Here is a 21,715-nt window from a genome sequence, read left to right as displayed (position 1 = left end):
TGTGATCCAAGAGGCAGGTCTCAGGTGGGCCACAAGGGCTGGTTTGGATGCTTGAGTGATGTCTGGGCAGGGCCTCACGCAAGGCAGGGGACACCAAGCCCAGGAAGCAGATCTTTGCAAACCCCACCCACCCCTGCAGTCACCTGTGCAGCCACCAGCCGCCTTCCGCAGAACAGTTGCTGGGCCACAGAGCCCCATTCATGCTCCCCACACATCCCAGGCCCCCAAGGGGCTGGCCCAGGACAGCCGGTGCGGAGGCGGGGGCGACTGGGGCTGTAGCCACTGACACATCCGCTGCCCTGGGCGCCTGGCACTTGCTCATCCCTGCAGGGAGGGGCAGGGCCCCACTGCATTCCTGAGTGCTGGCCTGGGCCCAGGCTCCTGCCATGCCTGGCAGTTGCACCTGCTCCCACACAGCCTGGAACACACAGGATGCCGGAGGGCAGACAACTCCCTTCTCTGCTCCATGCGGCTCCAGGGCTGCTGAAAGGTGGGGAAAGCTTCCTGCAGGAGGAGGAGGTGGCCTGGCTGTCACTCCCAGACTGAACGAGAGCTCTGTGACCCTGGGCAAGCTCCTGCCCTGCTCTGTGCCTCAGAAGTTATAGCCAGAAGTTTCCCCAGAAGTTATAGTCAGGGTTGCTAGTTGCAGATGGAGAAATAGGCTGGCCGCTGAGCAGGAAGGGGTTGATTGGAAGCAAATTAGGTCTCCAAGAACCAAGGGGAAGGCTGGAGAGCTGGTGGGCAGTGAAAGCAGAGCCACATCCTGAGACAGGAGGACACCGTAGCCCAGCCCCACAGCACAGCTGGGCTCCACACGAGGGGCAGGGCCACCACCTTCAAAGGAGCCCACAGTCTCAGGTCACAGCTGCACCCCTGGCTGACCACAGACAGAGCCATGCTGCTGCTGGACACTGTGGCCAGGGAAACTGCCATCTCTGCCAGACCCCGTTGCCATGGTGCATTGCTGCCCACCAGTGGCTCTGCAGCCAAGGGACCTGTCCCTCACTAGCCACACCATCTTTAGCCACCATGTGATCTTACTGATCTCAGCTTCCTCTTCTACCTTGATACTGTGATGAGCCCCCAGTGAGATGATGTCCATGAGCATCTTTCAAAATGATCCAGGGTTTTCCAAGGGGATTCCAAGGGGATGATGGGGACCAGGGGTGGGCTGCTTTGTCTTGCATCTCTAAGTGGCCTGGTGTGTGGGAGAGAAACAAGTCAGCTGAGCGTGGCAAACACTGTGCACTATGGTCATACCCGTTCGTGCATCCTTATTTCCCAGTACCACCCCCCTGATCAGGTAAGGCTATACGAGTGAGTTCTGGCCAGTAAGGCATGGGTGGAAGGGGTGACCAACACTTCTGGCCTGCCCATAGGATGCCTGATATGGTTTGGCCGTGTCCCCACCCAAATCTCATCTCAAATTGTATTAATATTAATAGCTCCCACAATCCCCATGTGTTGTGGAAGGGACCTGGTGGGAGGTAATTGAATCATGGGGGTGGGGTTTTCCTGTGCTCTTCTCAAAATAGTCAGTAAGTCTCACAAGATCTGATGTTTTTATGAAGGGCACTTCCCTATGCACTCTCTTTGCCTGCCGCCATGTAAGACGTGCCTTTGCTCGTCCTTTACCTTCCACCATTTCCCTTTGCCTTCAGCAAGCACCTCAGCAGTTCATGTTTTATTTTCCTGGTGGAGTGACCCAAACCTTCATTCCTGAAGGGTCTGGTGCTTTGTAGTCCTGCCTGGATTGGGCTGTTGCAGTTTGCCATTGACCTTAATCATAGGGCATGATAATATTGACAGACGCCCTAATGGATCTTTTGTATTCTATGCATACTCTTCCTTACCTCTGTTGTGGAGTAGGGGACTGATTCCATCTCGATAGTCTGGGTCAATCACCCCAGCCAACACCGTAACTCCTTCTTAGCCCACTGACTTAAAGGTAGGAGGACCCCAAAGTGTCCAGGTGGCAATCTTAACTTCTAGCTTAATGGAACTGTTGTGTCTCCTGGTGGCAGCGTTCCTCCTTCTGTAACTAAGACCTCTAGGCCAGCAGAACGTAATGTCGTGGGAAAAGGAAGCAAAAATGTTGCTACTTAATCACTAGGGGTGATGGTGAGTGGTGCCACTTCCACTTCCACTCCCTTGATTCCTGGACCCGTGAATCCTGGCTATGGGAGAAACAGGACCATATATTGGACGCTGATGCAGAGCATACACGGCCTTCTGGAGAACTTTGCCCCAGCCCTACAAAGTATTGTCACCTGGTTGGCATTGTAATTGTGACTTCGAAAGGCCATTCCACCGTTCCATCAATCCAGCTGCTTCAGGACGATGGGGAACATGGTAAGACCAGTGAATTCCATGAGCATGAGCCCACTGCCATACTTCTTCAGCTGTAAAGTGAGTGCCTTTGTCAGAGGCAATGCTGTGTGGAATACCATGACGGTGGATAAGGCATTCCGTGAGTCCACAGATGGTAGTCTTGGCAGAAGCATTGCATGCAGGACAGGCAAACCCATATCAGGAATAAGTGTCTGTTCCAGTGAGGACAAACCTCTGCCCCTTCCATGATGGAAGAGGTCCAATTATCATCAACCTGCCACCAGGTTGATCACCTTGAAGAATGGTGCCGTATTGAGGGCTCACTGTTAGTCTCTGCTGCTGGCAAATTGGGCACTCAGCAGTGGCTGTAGACAGGTCAGCCTTGGTGACCGGAAGTCTATGTTGCTGAATCTCCATACGTAACCTCCATCCCGGCCACCACGGCCACATTGTTCATGGGCCCATTGGGTGATGACAGGGGTGACTGGGGAAAGAGGCTGAGTGGTGTCCACAGAACAGGTCATCCTGTCCACCTGATTATTAAAATCCTCTGCTGATGTCACCCATTGGTAAGCACTCACATGGGATACAAATATCTTCACAATTTTTGACCACTCGGAGAGGTCCATCCACATACCTCTTCCCCAATTTCTTTGTCACCAATTTTCCAATCCTGCTTCTTCCAAGTCCCTGACCATCCAGCCAAACCACTGTCTACAGCCCATGAATCAGTACATAATCACACACCTGGCCATTTCTCCTTCCATGCCAAGTGCACAGCCAGGTGCACAGCTCGGAGTTCTGCCCACTGGGAAGATTTCCCTTCACCGCTGTCCTTCAGGGACATCCTAGAAAGGGGCTGTAGCGCGGCAGCTGTCCACTTTTGGGTGGTGCCTGCATATTGTGCAGAACCATGTGTGACCCAGGTCCTGGTCTTCTCTTCCTGTCAAATGGTTGTTGCAGGCCCAAAAAGTGAGGGTCATGATCATCTCAGTATACCACTGGAGGCTAGATGAGTAAACAGCAAACTGGTCTCATAAAAGCAGGTTGTTGGCAAACTGACAAACTGCATATGCTGCCCAGAAGGAATGCTGAGGGCAGTCACGACCCAGGCACAAGTGTTTCTTGTGATTAGGCAAATCTGAAGCCTGTTAGCAATCATGTGAACCTGTGACCAATGAAGCAGCTGACCAATCGTTACCTCCTGCTCCCTGCTCTTTCTACTTAATAAATATGAAGGGCTATAGACGTTCACCATGGCTGCCCTTGCTCTCTAGAAGCTGGGTGCCCTCTTCTTCCCCGGCCCCTTCCTTTTAGATAGTTTCTTTTGTTTCTTGTGTTCATTTCTATGTTCATCCTCCTTCATTCAGTCCCGTAGTAACTGTGGCAAACCGTGGCAAATGATCATAGGCAACTCCTCATGAGGCCATTGGCGCAGGCTGGGGGAGAGGAGGCAGGTGGCAGGAATGGAGACCATGGGCATTTGAGCTACTTCCTCATGTAAAACTTACTTGTGCCCTCAGGACCTGCTGGAGCCCGATCATGTATACACCACTTCCATGTGATGATGGAATGACGCTGTGCGTGACCCACTTTATGGCTAGATGGGTCAGAAAGCACCCAGTTCATGATGGGCAGTTCAGGCGGCATGGTGACTTGATGACCCATAGTCAAACGTTCAGTTTCCACCAAAGCCCAGTAACAGGCCAAAAGCTGTCTCTCAAAAGGAGAATAGATATCTGCAGAAGACGGTAGGACTTTGCCCCCAAATCCTAGAGGCCTCTGCTGTGATTCACCTATGGGAGCCTGCCAGAGGCTCCAGACAGCATCCCTCTCTGCCACTGACACCTCAAGCATCATTGGATCTGCTGGGTCATATGGCCCGAGTGGCAGAGCAGCTTGCACAGCAGCCTGGACCTGTTGCAGAGCCTTCTGTTCTGGACCCCACCCAAAACTGGCAGCCTTTCAGGTCACTCGATAAATGTGCCATAGTAACACACCCAAATGAGGAATGTGTTGCCTCCAAAATCCAAATAGGCCCACTAGGCATTGTGCTTCTTTCTTGGTTGTAAGAGGGTCCAAATGCAGCAACTTATCCTTCACCTTAGGAGTATCTCGACAGGCCCCAAACCACTGGACCCCTAGAAATTTCACTGAGGTAGAAGCTCCCTGAATTTTAGTCAGATTTATTTCCCATCCACTGACACACAAATGTCTCACCAGTAAGTCCAGTGTGTTTGCTACTTCTTGCTCACTTAATCCAGTCACCATAATGTCATCAATGTAATGGACCAGTGTGATATCTTGTGGAAGCGAAAAGCGATCAAGGTCTCTCTGAATAAGATTATGACATAAGGCCAGAGAGTTGATATACCCCTGAGGTAGGACAGTAAAGGTATATTGTTGGCCTTGCCAGTTGAAGGCAAATTGCTCCTGGTGGGCCTTATGGACAGGAATGGTGAAAAAGGCATTTGCCAAGTCATTGGCTGCAAACCAGGTACCAGGAGATGCGTTAATTTGCTCAAGCAATGAAACCACATCTGGTACAGCAGCTGCAGTTGGAGTCACCACTTGCTTAAGCTTACAATAATCCACTGTCATTTTACAAGATCCATCTGTCTTCTGCACAGGCCAAATGGGAGAGTTGAATAGGAATGTGGTGGGAATCACCACCCCTGAGTCTTTCAAGTCCTTGATGGTGGCACTAATCTCCACAATCCCTCCAAGGATGCAATATTGTTTTTGATTTACTATTTTTCTAGGTAGACGCAGTTCTAATGGCTTCCATTTGGCCTTCTTCACTATAATAGCCCTCACTCTACCAGTCAGAGAGCCAGTGTAGGGGTTCTGCCAGTTGCTAAGTATGTCTGTGCCAATTATGCATTCTGGCACTGGGGAAATGACCACAGGATGAGTCTGGGGACCCACTGGACCCACCATAAGTCAGACCTGAGCTAAAACTCCATTAATTACCTGACCTCCTTAAGGACCTACTTAACTGGAAGACCACAATGACATTTTGGGTCCCCTGGAATCAATGTCATCTTAGAGCCAGTGTCCAGTAGTCCCCAAAATGTCTGATCATTTCCCTTTCCCCAACACAGTTACCCTGGTATAAGGCTGGAGGTCTCCATAGGGAAGGATGGGAGAAAGATTAACTGCATAGGTGGGCGTGGTGGCTCACACCTGTAATCCCAGCACTTTGGGAGGCCAAGGCGGGCAGATCACGAGGTCAGGAGATCAAGACCATGCAGACTAACACGGTGAAAACCCGTCTCTACTAAAAATATTAAAAATTAGCCAGGAGTGGTGGCGGGCGCCTGTAGTCCCAGCTACTTGGGAGGTTGAGACAAGAGAATGGCATGAACCTGGGAGGCAGAGCTTGCAGTAAGCCCAGATTGCACCATTGCACTCCAGCCTGGGGGACAGAGCAAGACTCAGTCTCAAGAAAGAAAGAAAGAAAGGAAGGAAGGAAGGAAGGAAGGAAGGAAGGAAGGAAGGAAGGAAGGAAGGAAGAGAGAGAGAGAGAGAGAGAGAAAGAGAGAGAGAGAGAGGAAAGAAAGAAAGAAAGAAAGAAAGAAAGAAAGAAGAAGAAAGAAAGAAAGAAAGAAGAAAAAAAAGTAGGAAAAAAGGGAGGAGTGGTGAGGGAGGAGAGGGAGGAGGAAGGGATTGAAGGTCGGAATTTAGAAGTTCCTTAGGAATTGATTAAGTTAGTAATACCCAGAACCCCAAGATTAACCACATAAATTGCCGGTAGTGTAGTGGAGTCCTTCCTCAAGGGGACCCAGCCTCCCCTTCATTCAAGGGGTTCTGGGTTTGTAAACTGTCTCAAGTCTGGAAATTGATTGAGGTGCTGTGATTCTCTGTTTTTATCATTCATATTAGTCTTTTGTCCATTCGACATAGAAGTTTTCTGCTTTTATAAATTAAGTAGGATTGCAGTAGGTTTCCTATCAATTTCACTTTTTAGGAACACTGTGATTAATCAGTCAATGCCAGAGCTCTACACAAGTCAGACTATTCTGATTGCCACTTTGCCTCTACTGTCCATTATGGTAGCTATGCCCACCTTGCCTTTGATGGTTGAGTGCTGCCACTTGGCCCCTGCCACCTCAGGATGCAGTTATTCCCATCATATTTAAATTTTGTAGTTGAGTGACTGCAGTTCATACCCTTAGATCTGACATACAGAGAAGAGCAATTACAGGGCCCTTCAAAGATGCAGGTGCTGCCCTCAAAAATCTATTTCACAAAACATTGGTCAAGGGTATATCTTCTGGACGCTCCCAGCTGGGATGAGTAGGTCTAAAGTGACTAATCCACTCCACCATCCCAGTCTCCCTAAGCCTTTGGATTCCCCTCCTCTACATTAAGCCAAGGGAGATCAGGCATTTCCAGCTCACTCACAGTGGGCCATCTTTTAATCCATATTTCAGCCAACCAAGCAAATAAACTATTAGAACCTTTTTTAACTCCTGAGCTGTGACATTAAATGCACAGTCCCTACTTAGTGGGCCCAAATCAATAAACCCAGCCTGATCCAACTCTATGTTCCTTCCAACATTATCCCACACCCTTAATATCCATTCCCATGCCGGTTCTCCAGATTTCTGTTTATATCAGTTAGAGAACTCAAATGGTTCTTTTCAAGTGTAGCACACCTCCTCGTGGGTCACACTCTCAACCTCACCTCTAGAGGCCCGCCAGGACTTTAGTCTAGTTATAGGTCTAGAAGCAAATAGGAATGTTGGGGGTGATTCCTCAGGAGAATCAACATTATCTTGCCTGGCAACTGCCTCAGGAGTGGCCATCACTGTTGCCTCAGGTAGCGCAGGATTTATCTCCTCAGACCCATGTGGAAAGGCTGATGGCAGCATGGGTCAGGGAGGGAATATTGTCACTACTGGGGATGGGGAAGCTCTTTCTTTTAGTAAATAAAGGTTCATCAGTGTTTACAAATTCAGCATCTCCAGCTTCATCAGGATCCTCCCATACGTCCCCATTCCAAGTTGCAGGGTCCCATTCTTCTCCAATCAATGCACTCACTCTAACAGTGGACACTTGGTGAGGCTGTGCACATACCTTTCATTGCAGGTCAGTCACTCGCATGGTAAGAGCTTGTGTCTGTTTTTCCATGATTTCAGCTCTTTCTCTACAGGAGAAAAGACTCTCACTGAGGGCAATCTTAGAAGATTTGAGGCTCAGTCTCTGCTTCTGAAGTTGGGAGTTAGAATCCCTGAGTTCATCATTTTCTTTCATCACTTTGTCCACTGAACTTTAGGAGCAACCAACCAGCTTCATTATCTTCCTTGGTTCTCCACATATGGTCAAAGGTATTATGTATAGAGTCACTAAACTCCTTGCCTCTCATGACTGATGAATCAGGAGTGTCAAACGCATTTTTTTTTTTTGCATAATTCTCTAAACAGTTCATGCCAAGGACTGTCAGCATTCTCCATACCATTAGAAGTAGAGTCCTTAGCATTCTCTAGAAGGACAGAACTAATTGGATAGATATACATATATAAAGGGGAATTTATTAAATATTAACTCACACAACTACAAGGTCTCACAATAGGCTGTCTGCAAGCTGAGGAGCAAGGAGAGCCAGTCTGAGTCCCAAAACTGAAGAACTTAGAGTTCAATGTTCAAGGGCAGGAAGCATCCAGCACGGGAGAAAGATGTAGGCTGGGAGGCTAGGCCAGTCTAGTCTTCTCATGTTTTTGTGCCTGCTTCTATTCTAGCCACGCTGGCAGCTGATTAGATGGTATCCACCCAGATTAAGAGTGTGTCTGCCTTCCCCAGCCCACTGGCTCAAATGTTAATCTCTTTTGGCAGCACCCCCACAGACACACCCAGGATCAATACTTTGCATCCTTCAATACAATCGAGTTGACACTCAGTATTAAACATCACAGTGGACCTTCCTAAAAGTGCGTCTTCCTCTCCCAGTCCACTGATTCAACTGTTAATCTCTTCTGGCAACACCCAGAAATACCCAGAGACACTCAGAAACAATAATTTACATCCTTCAACCCAGTCAAGTTGACACTTACTATTAACCATCACAACTAGGAACAACTTTATGTCAATGAATATAAAAAAATTAGACAGATGAATTCTTTTCTTTTTCTATGAGACAGAGTCTCGCTCTGTTGCCCAGGCTGGAGTGCAGTGGCAGGATCTCAGCTCACTGCAACCTTCACCTCCCAGGTTCGAGTGATTCTCCTGCCTTAGCCTCCCAGGTAGCTGGGATTACAGACACCTGCCACCATGCCCAGCTAATTTTTGTATTTTTAGTAGAGATGGGGTTTCACCATGTTGGCCAGGCTGGTCTCGAACTCCTAACCTTGTGATCCACCTGCCTCAGCCTCCCAAAGTGCTGAGATTACAGGCATGAGCCCCCACACCCGGCTGACAGATAAATTTATAAAAGTATAACCTCCTGTCACTGGCTCAAAAAGAAATAAAACTAGTCTCATAACTATTAAAGCCATCGAATCAGTAGTTAAATATAATCCTGTAAAGAGAAAACCAAGACACGTAATTTTATGGGTGAATTCCATTTAACTTTCAAAGGATAGATCCTTCCAACTATATACAGAATTTTCCAGTGAATTTTGATAAAAGAAGAACTTATTTTATGAGGCTGGGATAACCTTGATAACAGTCATTCGGAGAATATAGGAAAGGAAAATTACAAGCCAATCTCATAAACATACATGCAAAATCCTAAATAAAACATAAATTTTAAAAAGTTTTTAAAAACCAATATAGCACGTATCAGTCAGGGTACCAATAGGTGGGTACACATGGTGGTGGAACAGTTCAAGGAGTGTTTTTATATACAAAGCTGTGGTCAAAATGTGGACAATCACAGTCAGAAACTTGGAAGCCTGGGCTTGGTTAAGGTGGAGGGGCCACACCAGTTCTAGAATCCTGGCAATGGCGGGAGTGGACCCTGGAGCCTCAGAAGGAGAAGGTCATTTACATCTTCAGAGTAGCGCTGACCTTCAGTCCCAGGATGCAGCCAACCTGAGGGTATTTGTTTGCTCCGGGGACCATAATAAACTACCACACACTGGGGGCCTTCGACAAGAGAAGCTTATCACCTTGCAGTTCTGGAAGCCAGAAGTCCAAAACCCAGGTGGCAGTAGGCTTGGCTCCCTTGGAGGCCGGAAGGGAGCACCTGCTCCAAGCCTCTGGCCCTGGTTTATGGACGGCCATCTTTTCCCTGGGACTCTCCCATCACCTTCCTACTGTACACGTCTGTGTCCTGTAAAAAGAAGCCATTCAAAACCAAAGCTGTTGGAACTTTAAATTATTTTGCGTTTTCAAGGAACATGATTATAGGGCCTGAGTTGCATACGACAGGTAGCTGTAACCTTTGTTCCTCTGATTTATAGATTAGCCTTTTCTTTACCGCCATTGTTTTGTAAAATGTTATAAACAACTATAGGACATCAGGGAAGACCCCTTCCCTCTTCATGTTGTCTTCACTGTTCACTGTAGATTTGCTCCCCTCTGACTTCTCTTACACAGAGACCTCATGGCCACCACCTGGTCTAAGACAGAGCGTTCGATATACTCTTTCAAAGTGGAAAAGGAAAAGAAGCTGTGATTATTCAAACTGCTGTGACTCATAAACCAGCCTTGCATGGGAAACACTATAACCCTGTTAAATTTGTTTCTTTTCTGCCTATATGAGCAAGACCTTAACTTTTTGGCTTTGGGGCACTGGCCCTAATCCTCTGGAGTCTGTGTGCCCCGAGTGGCTATTTTCAGCTTCGTGCCTGCATATGCTCTTTTAAACTGGATTCTGACCCTTTCGACTATTTTGGGTGGACAGTCCAAATTTCCTCCTCTTATTAGGACACCAGTCATGTTGAGTTAGTGCCCATCCTAATGACCTAATTTGAACTTGACTTCCTTTTTAAACATTCTATCTCCAAATACAGTCCCATGCTGGGCTACTAGGGGTTAGGACTTCAACATCTGAATTAATTAATTTATTAAAACAGGATCCTGCTCTGTACCCAGGCTGGAGCACAGTGGCGTGATCACGGCTCACAGCAACCTCCACCTCCTGTGCTCAGGTGATCCTTCCCCTTCAGCCTCCTGAGTAGCTGAGACTACAGGTGCGTGCCACCATGCCTGGCTAATTTTTTTGTAGAGACTGGGTTTTGTCATGTTGCCCAGGCTGGTCTTGAATTCCCACCTGGGCCTCCCAAAGTGCTGGGATGACAGGTGTGAGCCACTGTGCCCAGCCATCAAATGAATTTTAGAAGGACATAATTCCACCTGAAACACAGAGGTGACCCCAAAGAAAGGGAGCCAGGAAAATACATGCCTAGTCTCTCTTTCCTGCCCCGATCTCCTGCTGAAGCTCCCCATAGCCCAACAAGAAACAACAGTATGCACAGCCCACTGCAGACCACACAGGTCAGCGTCCCCAGGCAGAGCACAAGGGGAACAAGCAGGGCACAAGTGGGAGGGGCAAAGGGAAGACCCCAGCTCGCACTCCAGCTCAATACCATTCACTCCAGGAATGCAAGGCCAACCTGAGTTAGAAAATCTATCATGTGCCGGGCGCAGTGGCTCACGCCTGTAATCATAGCACTTTGGGAGGCCGAGTCGGGTGGATCATTTGAAGTCAGGAGTTCAAGACCAGTCTGGGCAACATGGTGAAACCCCATCTCTACTAAAAATACAAAAATTAGCTGGGCGTGGTGGCAGGTGCCTGTAATCCCAGCCACTCGGAAGGATGAGGCAGAAGAATTGCTTGAGCCTAGGAGGCAGAGTTTAGAGGTTGCAGTGGCCGAGGATCGCGCCACTACACTCCAGGGCTGGAGTTGGCAGCAGGTGAGACCCTGTCAAAAAAAAAAAAAAAGAGGAAAGAAAGAGAGAGAGAGAGAGAAAAGGAAAGGAAGGAAGGAAGGAAGGAAGGAAGGAAGGAAGGAAGGAAGGAAGAAGGACTAGGAAGGAAGAAGGAAAAAAAATAAAAGAAACGAACGTCAAACCAGAATGAGGAGAGATGCCTTATATAGGGCGGGAGGGAAGGAAGGAAGGAGTGGGGGAGGGAAGGAGGGAGGGAGGAAGGAAGGAAGGAGTGGGGGAGGGAGGGAGGGAGAAAGGAAGGAAGGAAGGAAGGAAACCTATCATGGAAGTCATCATGTTAGTGGAGCCAAAGGGAAAATGTGGACCTTTATCTCAACAGAGGCCGAAGAATCATGGGAAAACGCTCACCGCTCACAGATGAAGGATCAGGGACGGCTCACATCGGATGCAGGTGAGGTGGGGCTGAAGCCATGAGGTTCAGAGCCCCAGAACCGGCTGCTGGAGGCCCCCACTCTCAGGAGGAGGAGCGGCTCCACTCTCAGGATCCTGGGGCACGGGCACCAGCCTCAGTCCCCCAGCCGCTGTCCAGGCTGCCACCAACACTGTGTCTGGGTCAGGGGTCTTTAGTGGCGGGTTTGCTCCGTGAGCTCGAAGGCTCTGAGGCCCATGCATGGCAGCAGGGGCCGTGGGGAGAAGGGCCTGGCTGTGTCTCTCTTCCCTCTTTGCTCAGAACCTGGCTTTGCTTGGGGCAGTAACTGTGTAGCCCGGATGCCCCGTTTCCTGCCCTCCCAGCCTCCTGTGCAGCCCAGGGCGGTGCCAATCTGCTAGGGAAGGGCTCCTGACAAAAGGAGCAGCTGCAATGCAAACTATGGCCTCCCTGAGACCAGGACTCCAGGAAGGAGGTGGGGTCCAGGAGGGAAGGTCTTGGGGGCTTCGGAGCAGGGAGGAGGCCTGCCCCCGACCCACCACACTCCCGCCCTCTCTGCCCTCTGGCCTCACCTCCTCCTGTCTCCTGTCCTCCCTGGCTGGAGGGAGGGCACGGCCTCTGACAGCCCAGCAGTGATTCTCTAACTGGGCCCATCTGGCACGTCGGCCCCTCCCTCCCTCAGCCCGCTCAGAGGCAGCCTGCAGCCTCCTCCCTCCCGGGAAGTGCAGCAGAGGCTCTGCCAGGCGGGCTGCCATCTGGAAGGGAGGTGGCGGCCTGCAGGTGTTCCCGGCCTGGGGACCTGGACTTGGTTTCCGCTTCTTGCCCTGGGACAACCCAGGTGCTGAGCCCCGGCCTGGGGCTGGCCTGGGAGGGGGCTGGACTCTGCCGGGGCCTGGAGAAGCCCAGACCTGATCCTCTGACAACTCTCTGGGCTGTGGGGCCAGATCCCCCTGTGGGGCCACAGGCTCCATCTCCACTGAGGACTGTGTGGGCTCCAGGACGGCAGCCTGAGGCCTGCCGCATAGACCTGGGCCCCAGTCATGGCCTGGAGGGGAAGGTGGGGCCGCAGGCAGGGGCCAGGCAGCGTGGGCTGGGTTGTTGGAAATATCTTTATTGTCAGTAAGGCAGGGAACGGTGGGAACCAGGGTGTCCCGCTGGAGGGTCAGGAGGGAGCCACAAGCCGCCTGGGAGGCCGTATCCGGTCGTTGATCCAGTCCACATAGTTGGCCACGCGGGTGTAGACCCCCGGCTTGTGGAGCCGCCCGCAGCCGTCGCCCCAGCTGATGATGCCGTAGAGGTAGGCCACGCCGTTCTTCTCGCAGGCCAGGGGTCCCCCTGAGTCCCCCTAGGCAGAGATGCTGGTCAGAGCCACCCTCCCAGGGGCCTGGTTCAAGGACCCCCCCATGCTCCACCGAGTGGCAGCTCGGGGACAGAGGACAAAGGCGTTTCTGAGCAAGGGAGCTGACCCACTCTCCTGAACCTCGTGAAAAGGCGTCTCATTCCCCGGGGGCAGCACTGGCTGGGCCACGGCCTCCAACCACGTTATTCCCCTTCCTGAAGCCACAGTCCCCCTCTCCCCACCAGCACGTACCCTGTGTGGACCACACAGCCACCCTGTGTCCCAGCACCTCCTGAAATGACTTCTTCACTCCCTGGCAAACTCCTACGCATCCCTCAGGACCAGTGCAAATACCCCCTCCTCCAGGAAGCCATCCTGACTTCCCCTAGCCAGGTCCAGTGACAAGCCCCACCCACTCTACCGCTTCTGGGCTTTATGGCCTTGGAAGAGTGAATTGACTGCCTGGGGCTCAGTCTTCCCAGCTATAAAATGGGGCATGAAAGAGCTGTTGCATGCCAGGGTTGCCGTACTGCCTGAGCGCACAGCCCTGCAGAGCCCAGGACGTGGTTGGGCTGTTGGGGTTATTGAAGGTTAAAGAGCTGGCTTGAGAGAATTCGGAGCAAAGGGGCTTTTGGTGCCTGGTGTCACACGGACAGCACTGCCTTGGGCTGCACGGCCGGGATCTGTCCGGGCTCTGTGGGACCCCAGGCCCCTCTCAGAGCCGGGGTCTCCCCTTCTGTGTGAGGAGGACGCCCTTCCGACAGGGGTCTGGGTGACCCTGGGGTGCTGGCCACCGACCGTGAGTGTGCTCCCTGCCCAGAGGTCCCTGGCTGGCCCTGCCAGATTGGGGTGCCGCCGGGCTCTGGGCTCCCCAGGGGCAAGCATCTCGGAGACTCAGGACCAGCTGAGCCCCAGCAGTCAGGTCCTGGTGGGGTGGGCAGCAGCTCACCTGGCAGGCGTCGGACTTGCAGTCGAAGTAGCCGGCACATAGCATGTTGGGGCTGATGTCGGCGCCATAGACGTCAGGGTTGCTGCACTTGTGGTCGGCGACCAGGGGGACCAGGGCCTCCCGCAGGGAGCTGGAGTAGCCGCTCACGTCTGTGGGACATAATGCCCTCAGCATGACATGCACACCGTGGCTGGCCACTGTCCACCCTGGCGGGGCGCTGGGTGCCCCCTCCCAACTCACTCTCGTCCAAGTGGCCCCAGCCTGCAATCTGGCACTTGTGTCCGGCAGGGAAGGTGCTGCCGGGCTCGGGCAGGCAGATGGGCTGCACGAACTGTGAGCGTGTGGCACAGCGGTCCCCTTTCTTCTTCAGCCGGATCAGGACTGATCGGGAGAGTGGCCAGGGTCAGCCTGTGGTGTGCGGGCTGAACGGGAGACTTTCGGGGCGCGTGATGGAGGAGGGCAGCTAGTGGGTCCCATGGGGCAGCCTGGGAGATCCAGAAGGGAGAGGTGCCCTGTCCTCCCTGCCCTGCCCCAGCTTCCCCACACCACATGTCTGCCCAGCTCCTGCCCCTGTCCGGGCCTGGCCTGGGGGGCACAGGGCCCACCTTCCCAGAGTGCAGCCATGATGCCCTGGAGCTCACCGAGGTCGTGGTCGCTGGGGTTGAATACCGAGTACAGAGTGTATGGGATGTACTTCTCGATGCCGAAGGTCTGCGTCACGTCCGTCGTGCGGTTGAAGAAGTGCTGGCCCAGCACCACTGAGACGCTTTCCCTGGGGGGACTGTGCAAGGGAGGCTGGCGGGTGCATGGACCAGCCCTCCCCTGGCCACCAGGGTCACCTCTCCCCACCCCCCACCCGGCCCACAGAGGCCAATGGTGTGGGGTCTTGGTCCCGGGAAGAGGTCTGAGCAGGTGCCTGGGTGTGGGCTGTTGATACTGGGGAGACAGGGGTCACCAAGCAGGGGCTATGGCCAGTCACCCCCAGATCCGGGCATGGGAGCTGAAGCGCAGTGCCATCCCTCCTGACAACACTGGTCACAAGCCCTGGGGGGAGTCTCAGGGCAGGCCAAGGCAGGGTCGGCTGCAAGGCCGGACCCGAGTAGGTGGAGACCTGGCCTGCTAGGGCCCTGCCCCAGCTTCTATCCACATTGTGGGGTCTCCAGATGCAGGCCTCACTCCTGCTGGGCACAGAGCCTAGGCCCCTGGGTCAGCCGGGCTCCCATCTGCCGTGTGGAGGTCGCTCCACCCTGCCTCAGCCTCCTGCCCTGGGCTCCGTGTGGGGAACCCCATTTCTCCACACTGAGGAGGGCTCTGGCCCCATTTGCAGGCCCAGGAGCCGCCTGCAGGGCCACGCAGGGCCCCACCCTGGGAGCTGTGGTCCTTGAAAGGTCACCAGACCGTCGGCTGGCCAGACCCCTGCCCCTCATTACCGGGGTGCCCATCGAAGGTGGAAGGGCGTCTGACCCAGGCTGCTCCATCTCAGGGTCTCCCCACTTGAGGCCTCCAAGAGTGTGGGCCTGGGTGGCTGTGTGCCCCCACTGAGGGAAGCTGGCTGAGTGGGCTGCGCCTTGGTTTCCCTGGCTGTGCTTGGGCTCCTAGGGCTCTGAGGCATTGTCACTGCTTTCCCTGGCTCCCCTCTGAGAGCCAGGACTCTGGGAGGGGCGGTGCCTGCAGGGAGGACAGGACCTTGCCCACCGCACCCTCCTCTGTGGAAACGCCCCGACCCCTGGGCTCCCTTGATAGGGACAGGGTTTCTGGAGTCTCCGTGCATGCCCAGCTCAGGGCTGAGCCCCCAGTCCCAGAGGGGTCAGAGGGGGTGACCGGGGACCCCCGCAAGGAGTCAGCGGAGGCGCTGGGAGGGGGTCCGAAAGCGGTGGGGACAGGCGCGTGGTGATGCTGGATGGTGTGTGGGGCCTCAGGGCAGGTGACGGGGGCCCAGATGAGGTGCACCTGTGGGAGAAGCAGTGGGCGGCCGACACCACCCAGCAGGTGTGGACCAGGCTCCCAGCGCAGAAGCTGTCCCCGATGTAGATGGCGGCCAGCCAGGGGTGTGAGCCGGGCAGCGAGGAGGAGCCGCCAATGATGCGTGGCCGCAGGAACGTCCTCTTCTTATGCCGCCTGCCGCAGGACTGGCGTCCCAGGGAGGCTGGCTCAGGCAGGGTTGCCAGGATATCCGGTGCCAGTTGGACTCTGGTGAGGGATTCTGGGAGCAAAGGGCACCAGGTCACACCCCTGGGGTTTGCAGGGCCAGCCCCCTTCCACACACCGGCCCTACCTGGCAGGAGGCGCTGCAGAGGGCCATGGCTGGACCCCCTGTCCATGCTGCTCAGGCCCTGGCGCCCGCCCACCTCTGCCCTCAGTTTCCAAATCTGTAGAATGGGGTTCGATGCCCAATCCCGAGGCTCTGTGAGGGCCAGAGTGGCTGGACACACAGAGGCCTTTGTGATCGCCTCAGCAGCCTGGGACCCCACAGCCAGCCCCAGCACGGTCAGAGACTCCCCATATGAGAGCCCCGGGCTGGCCCCGCCTGGGTCCTAGGGAGCCGGGGGGCCTCTCCCCAGGGCAGGAAGGAGATGGCCTCCGGGGGGCTGCCCGCCCAGGGTCTGATGCCAGGGGTGCTTGTGGGGAGCCTGCACACTGTTCTTCCTGCACCTCCCTGAGAGGCCTCTGGGGCCATCCTGGGCATGGTGCAGGCTGGGCAGGTGCCACCCCGAGGCAGTCGCCTGGTGACCAGTCCCCTGCAGCGGGCTCTGCTTCCCCACTGTGACCCCAGTACCGACCCACTGCGTGACCTCAGACCAGCCTTCCTGTGCGCTTCAGTTTCCCCATCTGTCAGAGGTGCAGTAGCCAGGAGTGGGGAGGGGCTAGGAGGGTCACGGGGAAAACTGCTGTGACCTCGGTGGGGCCCGAGGCAGCATCCCCCGCCAGCCGCGCACCACAGGCCTCCAGGCGGCAGTACTCCCAGGAGAGCGCGCTGTCCTTCACCACGTAGCACCAGGGCCTCTCATCATTGTCCGGATTCCTGTGGTGCACGAGCGGGGGCTGGCAGGGAGTCACACTGCCCGCCAAGAGGGCATGGGGAGGGGGCATCAGAGCCCCCAGCAGGGTGGCTTCCCATGCCTGGAGCAGTGGGAAGAGCACAGCCCTCCCTCGGGCAGCCTCCCAAGCAGAGGTACCGGGGCCTGTCTGGATGGAGCTGGCCCCGCCTGGGTCCTAGGCAGCCAGGGAGCCTCTCCCCAGGACAAACCCTGCCTGCCCTGTGTGTGGCGGCCTGGCGTGGTGTGGTGCTGACCGGCAGTAGGCGTGGGGGCCCAGGCCCAGCAGGGCTGCGGCATCCACCGAGTCCACGTGCAGCTCCTGGTAGAGCAGATCGGAGTTCCAGGCCAGGCAGCTGAGGCCCGAGGCTGAGGTGCTGGCCGCGCCGCGGTACCCAGTGCCATTCCCCAAGAAGCAGCGCTCATCAGGCACTGCGGGCAGAGGGGCAGTGAGGCCAGCCCACTGGGGGGGGTCCACCCAGCACTGCCCCAAGGCACCCAGGGGGGCTGATGCACTCACCGATGTTGCAGAGCCGCCCGGTGAAGCCTGGTGGGCAGGCACACAGGGTGGTCCCAGTGGCCACAATCAGGTGGCAGGTGCCCCCGTTCAGGCAAGGGCTGCTCAGGCAAGCTGGGGGCAGGGTCAAGGAGCTCGGCCAGGGGCCACGCAGTGGAGTCGGGGCTGGGGTCCACCCCTTGTCCCTCATTTCTGGGTGACCTCAGGCCATTCCTCCCACTCGGGTGGGGACAGGGACACCCATCAGGGGTCAGTGGCATGGCTCACACCCCATGGCGCACCTGTATGTCGGGTGCCTTCGCACCGGGCCCGGCCCCCCAAGCACTCGCACTGTTCCACGTGGCCCTGGCGCACACGGGCCCAGCGGTCGCCCCCCTCCAGGTACTCGTAGCGCGTCTCGTCGAAGCATTTCTCTGAGGGGTGCACAGTCAGCCCTCACACCCTGGCCACCTGCTGTCCCCATGCAGGGCCCCTGCCCTGCACTCAGGCAGCCACTGGCCCCTGGACCCCTGTGGACCTCCGAGGCCCAGCTCACCCGTGCCGCAGTCTTTGCCGGTGAAGGCCCGGGGGCAGCTGCAGTGGTAGGACTGGGAGTCCTGGGTATTGGAGCAGGAGCCTCCATTGAGGCAGGGGCCGGAGGCACAGGGATCCACGGCAGCTGAGGACATGCGGGAGGGGCTGTGAGGGGCGGGCTGGGAGCCTCAGGGTCCCTCTGTGACATCCCCTGCTTGCCAAGGCCTCCATCAGGCCCCGGTGAGGGGCTCTGAGAGCAAAGGGGCCCTCTCTACGCCCCTCGGGGCGCAAGGTCCCTGGGAGGGGCACAGACCTCCGCTTCCTCCCAGCGTCCCCCACTCAGCACCTGGGTAACTGACCCAGCTGTGCATGTGGTGTCTTGGAAGCCCGACACCCACACTGTCAGGCAGCAGCCCCCTCCCATGTGTCCCAGGACCCATGTGAGCAGGGTGGCTGGCGCTGCACCACACAGACCCTGCCCACCTGTCCTCTGCCCAGGGCATATCTGTGTGGCTGCAGGGCCTGGCCTCACCACCAGGCGGTGCCTTGGCTCCAGTGATGGCCGCGCAGCCACCGCGAGACGCAGGTCCTGCCTGGGAGAGGCTCTGGCCCTAAGTGGCACCCACCGGGGTTAACCCCGGAGCTCCTGTTCTCCTCCCCTCCAGCCAGGGCCCCTGCCCGGATCTGCCCCGTCCTCCCTTCGGCCTCCCTGGCCGGGCCCAGCCCCCCCGCCCACCCCAGGCTCCCCGACCCAGCACCCACCTGGGCCCCCCAGAGGTGGGGTGGCCTCCACACAGTAGCCCCAGGCCCTGTCCCGGTCATAGTTGTGAGTTGTGGCACACCTGGGGGCGACACCTGTGTGCGTGGAGGTCCCAGGCAGAGGGCCCCCACACCACCCCACCACCCTGGAGGGTCTGGGTTCACTGGGTCCGCCTGCTGCGTGGTGAGGGCCTACTGTGTGCCCGGCTCCCAGAAAAGTAGGCAGCGTGGGGCCAGCTGGTGACCCCAGCTCGGGTGCTCCGGCCGCCTGGACCCACCACTTCCTGTGGGCGCTGCCCTCCGAAGTGCAGGTGTGCAGCATGCGGCCCCCATAGCGGAAGGGGAACCTGCAGGGCCTCCCGTCCTCGGTGAGTGCTGTGGGGAGCAGGTGGCAGGGTCAGGGCTCCCTCGAGGGGCACCCGAGCCTCTCAGGACCTCCAGCCGAAGTCACGCTCCTCCCACCCAGCCCTAAGGTGAAGCACGACACCTCCTCCCTGGCCCACCTGACCCACCTTGGGCCTGGGGGCTGCTGCTCGAGGGAACTGCCCTGAGCGGGGGCGGGAGCCCCCCACGTTGGGGTCCCTCTGCCTCTGGAGCACTTGTTGTTGGGGTATCAGAGGTCACCAGGATAGTGGGGATCGCAGGGGTTGCTGTGGCATTAGGTTCTGGGGACTCCGTACGGTTCTAGGAGGAGGAGAAAGGGTGTCAGTGTGGGACGGACCCTTACGCTCAGGTCCTGCCGGGCAGGAGGTCACAGCCCTGAGCCTCTTTCCATACTGGGGCTCCCAGATCTCGGAGCAGGTTCCAGGAAGACACACGACATTCCTGAGGCCTCAGTCAGGCCCTGACACCTTCCCCACCCTGGGCCCCTACTGAACACCTGCTCAGGGTAACTGCCCAGGCCCAGGCACTGCTACCCACCAGGCTTAAACCCTGACGTCAGTTCTCGGTGATGGGAGCAGCTAGGACGCCCTCGGAGGTTCCCTCAACCTCATGCATCCAGACCCGACAGAGACCCAGAGAGAGGGGGCAGTCCCCAGACCCATAGGGGCCCAGGCCAGGCCGCACAGGGATGACAGTCCCTAGGCAGGGCTCCGTGAGCCCAGACCCCAGCTTCCAGGCCAGCCTAGCACCCACCTGCCCCGTGAGGGCCAGCTTTCAACCTGAGCGCCCTGCTCGGCCCCCCGCCCCTCAAACCCCGATGCTTGGCCCCCCGCCCCTCAAACCCCGATGCTCGGCAGTGACCCTCCCTCTGGCCTCCTCCCAAGGACCCTGAGTAGCCACAGGGAACCTCTGGTCGCACTGCGACAAGGTCAGTGCTCACCCCGCCAGGCTGGGGCTGGGACCCCCGCGGCAGCAGCAGGAGGAGGAGGAGGAGGAAGGGGCCCAGCCCCAGTGAGGGACAGGGGCTGGAGACCCAGGCCCAGCGCCCCATGGCTCCTGAGCTGGCCTGAAGGCAGCGGGAGGCGGGAGCAGAGTGGCCAGGGCAGGTGGGGTCAAGGCTTCGTGGAAATGATTAACCCTGGCTGCCTCCCACATTGGGCGGGCCCAGCCGGAGAGGAATTCCCTGAGTCCCCTGGCCCCACACCTGCTGCCCACCTCTCTTTGACCCTACCTGGAAGCCCAGCTGTCCCACTCTGGTCTTGGCCTGCACTGGTCCTAGTCCTGGACCTGACATGGTCCTTGGGCCTCAGCTTAGAAGCCTCCTCCAGGAAGTCTTCCAGGATAATGCAGATAGGTTGGGGCCTAGATGGTCTGGCACAGCTCCCAGTCCCTGCAGGCCACTGAGCTGGCCACCATCTGCCTGTGAATTGTCCATGATGAGAGCCGCTACGGGTGCTGAGCCTTGCAGGTGTCCAGCCCTGTGCGCAGCACAGCACAGACAGTGGCGGTGGGGCTGGCATTGTCCCTGTCCCACAGACGGCAGCACTGGGGGTTCCTGGAGGGTTCGGTGCTGCCTCCTCTCGGTGACCCCAGGGCTGGCCAAAAGGCCAGGCACAGGGAGGAGAGGGGCCATGCAATGGCTGAGTGTAGCAAATGATGACCCAAGACCCTGCCCCACCTGCCTATCCTGACTCTGGGGGTGGCCAGGGCCCCCCAGCAGCCCCTGGTGATGTTCAGAGTGTCCCTTCCTCCCCATCTCCCAGACAGACCCAGGAGTCCCCTCCGAGAAGCCTTTCCAAACCTGGCTCCTCGGACCCTGCAGCCTGAGCCCGGACCCGGGCCACAGCTCAACCCTGGGCCAGGCACCCCGGGGCCCGGGATGGGGATGCCGCCGCCACCCAGATGGAGATGGAGCTGGAGTCACGGAATTCGTGACTTGGGGCTGTGGGCAGAGCTGCCTGAGGAACCTCTTCTGCAATATTGGAGCAGCCGCCAAGGCCCCGCAGGTTCCCCGAGTCAACAGCTGCATCCCAGAGCTGCTGAGGCGAGAGGAGGGGCGAGTGAACCACTGTGGCCTGGAGACCAGCGAGGGCTGAAGCTGCCTCCCTGTATACCCCAAACCCCCTCTCTCTGCCCTCCATTTGCCCATCTGTGCAGAGGGGGAGAAAATGGACACCCACTGACCACCCAGCTTGACACCGTGGGCCCCAGGGGGCACAGTGGACATGGAGGTGTGGTGGGCCCCGGGGGCACGGTGAAGATGGGGACGTGGTGGGCCCTGGGAGCAGGATGGATGCAGGCTCGTGGTGGGTCCTGGGGGCACAATGGATATGGAGGCATGGTGGGTCCTGGGGGCACGGTGGGCACCATGGTGGGTCCTGGGGCCACGGCGGGCACCATGGTGGGTGGTGCACACAGCTGGTACTGGGCTTCATCTTCCCATTCCGACCCCTCCCCCAGCCCCCTTCCTAGAGCACCACTAAGTGGGGTGCATCCACTCCCTGGAAGCTTCTAGAACAGCCCCAGGGGACTGGCTGTGCTCTCAGGCCTCTAGGATGCTCTGAGGAGCTCACCGACAACCCTGTACTGAGGGTATTCGGCTTTAGGGGTTCCATCAAGGCAA

General features: G+C 56.6%; 1 protein-coding gene across 1 annotated transcript; it reads right to left on the bottom strand.

Moving 5' to 3' along the window:
• Positions 1-12,687: 12,687 nt before the first annotated feature.
• Positions 12,688-20,205, bottom strand: HGFAC (HGF activator). Its single transcript, XM_010384403.2, has 14 exons — positions 20,033-20,205; positions 19,221-19,392; positions 18,987-19,083; positions 18,712-18,791; positions 17,972-18,094; positions 17,718-17,849; positions 17,440-17,550; positions 17,177-17,351; positions 16,821-16,906; positions 15,835-16,087; positions 14,526-14,665; positions 14,125-14,265; positions 13,885-14,033; positions 12,688-12,941 (listed from the first exon to the last, which is right to left on the bottom strand). The coding sequence occupies exons 1-14, from the start codon at positions 20,141-20,143 to the stop codon at positions 12,759-12,761; spliced, it is 1,953 nt and encodes a 650-aa protein (XP_010382705.1). The 5' UTR covers positions 20,144-20,205; the 3' UTR covers positions 12,688-12,758.
• Between the last annotated feature and the right edge of the window lie 1,510 nt (positions 20,206-21,715).

Source organism: Rhinopithecus roxellana, chromosome 2 (genome assembly GCF_007565055.1).
Source record: "Rhinopithecus roxellana isolate Shanxi Qingling chromosome 2, ASM756505v1, whole genome shotgun sequence".
NCBI classification, from domain to species: domain Eukaryota; kingdom Metazoa; phylum Chordata; class Mammalia; order Primates; family Cercopithecidae; genus Rhinopithecus; species Rhinopithecus roxellana.
Note: the sequence above shows the minus strand (reverse complement) of the source record. Positions and strands in the feature narration are given on the sequence as shown.

What these genes read in the sequence shown, in the direction of transcription:
- HGFAC (XM_010384403.2), bottom strand. Translation starts at nt 20,143, where the DNA reads ATGGGGCGCTGGGCCTGGGTCTCCAGCCCCTGTCCCTCACTGGGGCTG. An exon ending in GGCAGCGCCCACAGGAAGTG is followed by an intron (nt 18,792 to 18,986) that starts GTGGGTCCAGGC and finishes TGTCGCCCCCAG; the next exon opens with GTGTGCCACAACTCACAACT. An exon ending in CCCCAGCGACCACGACCTCG is followed by an intron (nt 14,266 to 14,525) that starts GTGAGCTCCAGG and finishes TCTCCCGATCAG; the next exon opens with TCCTGATCCGGCTGAAGAAG.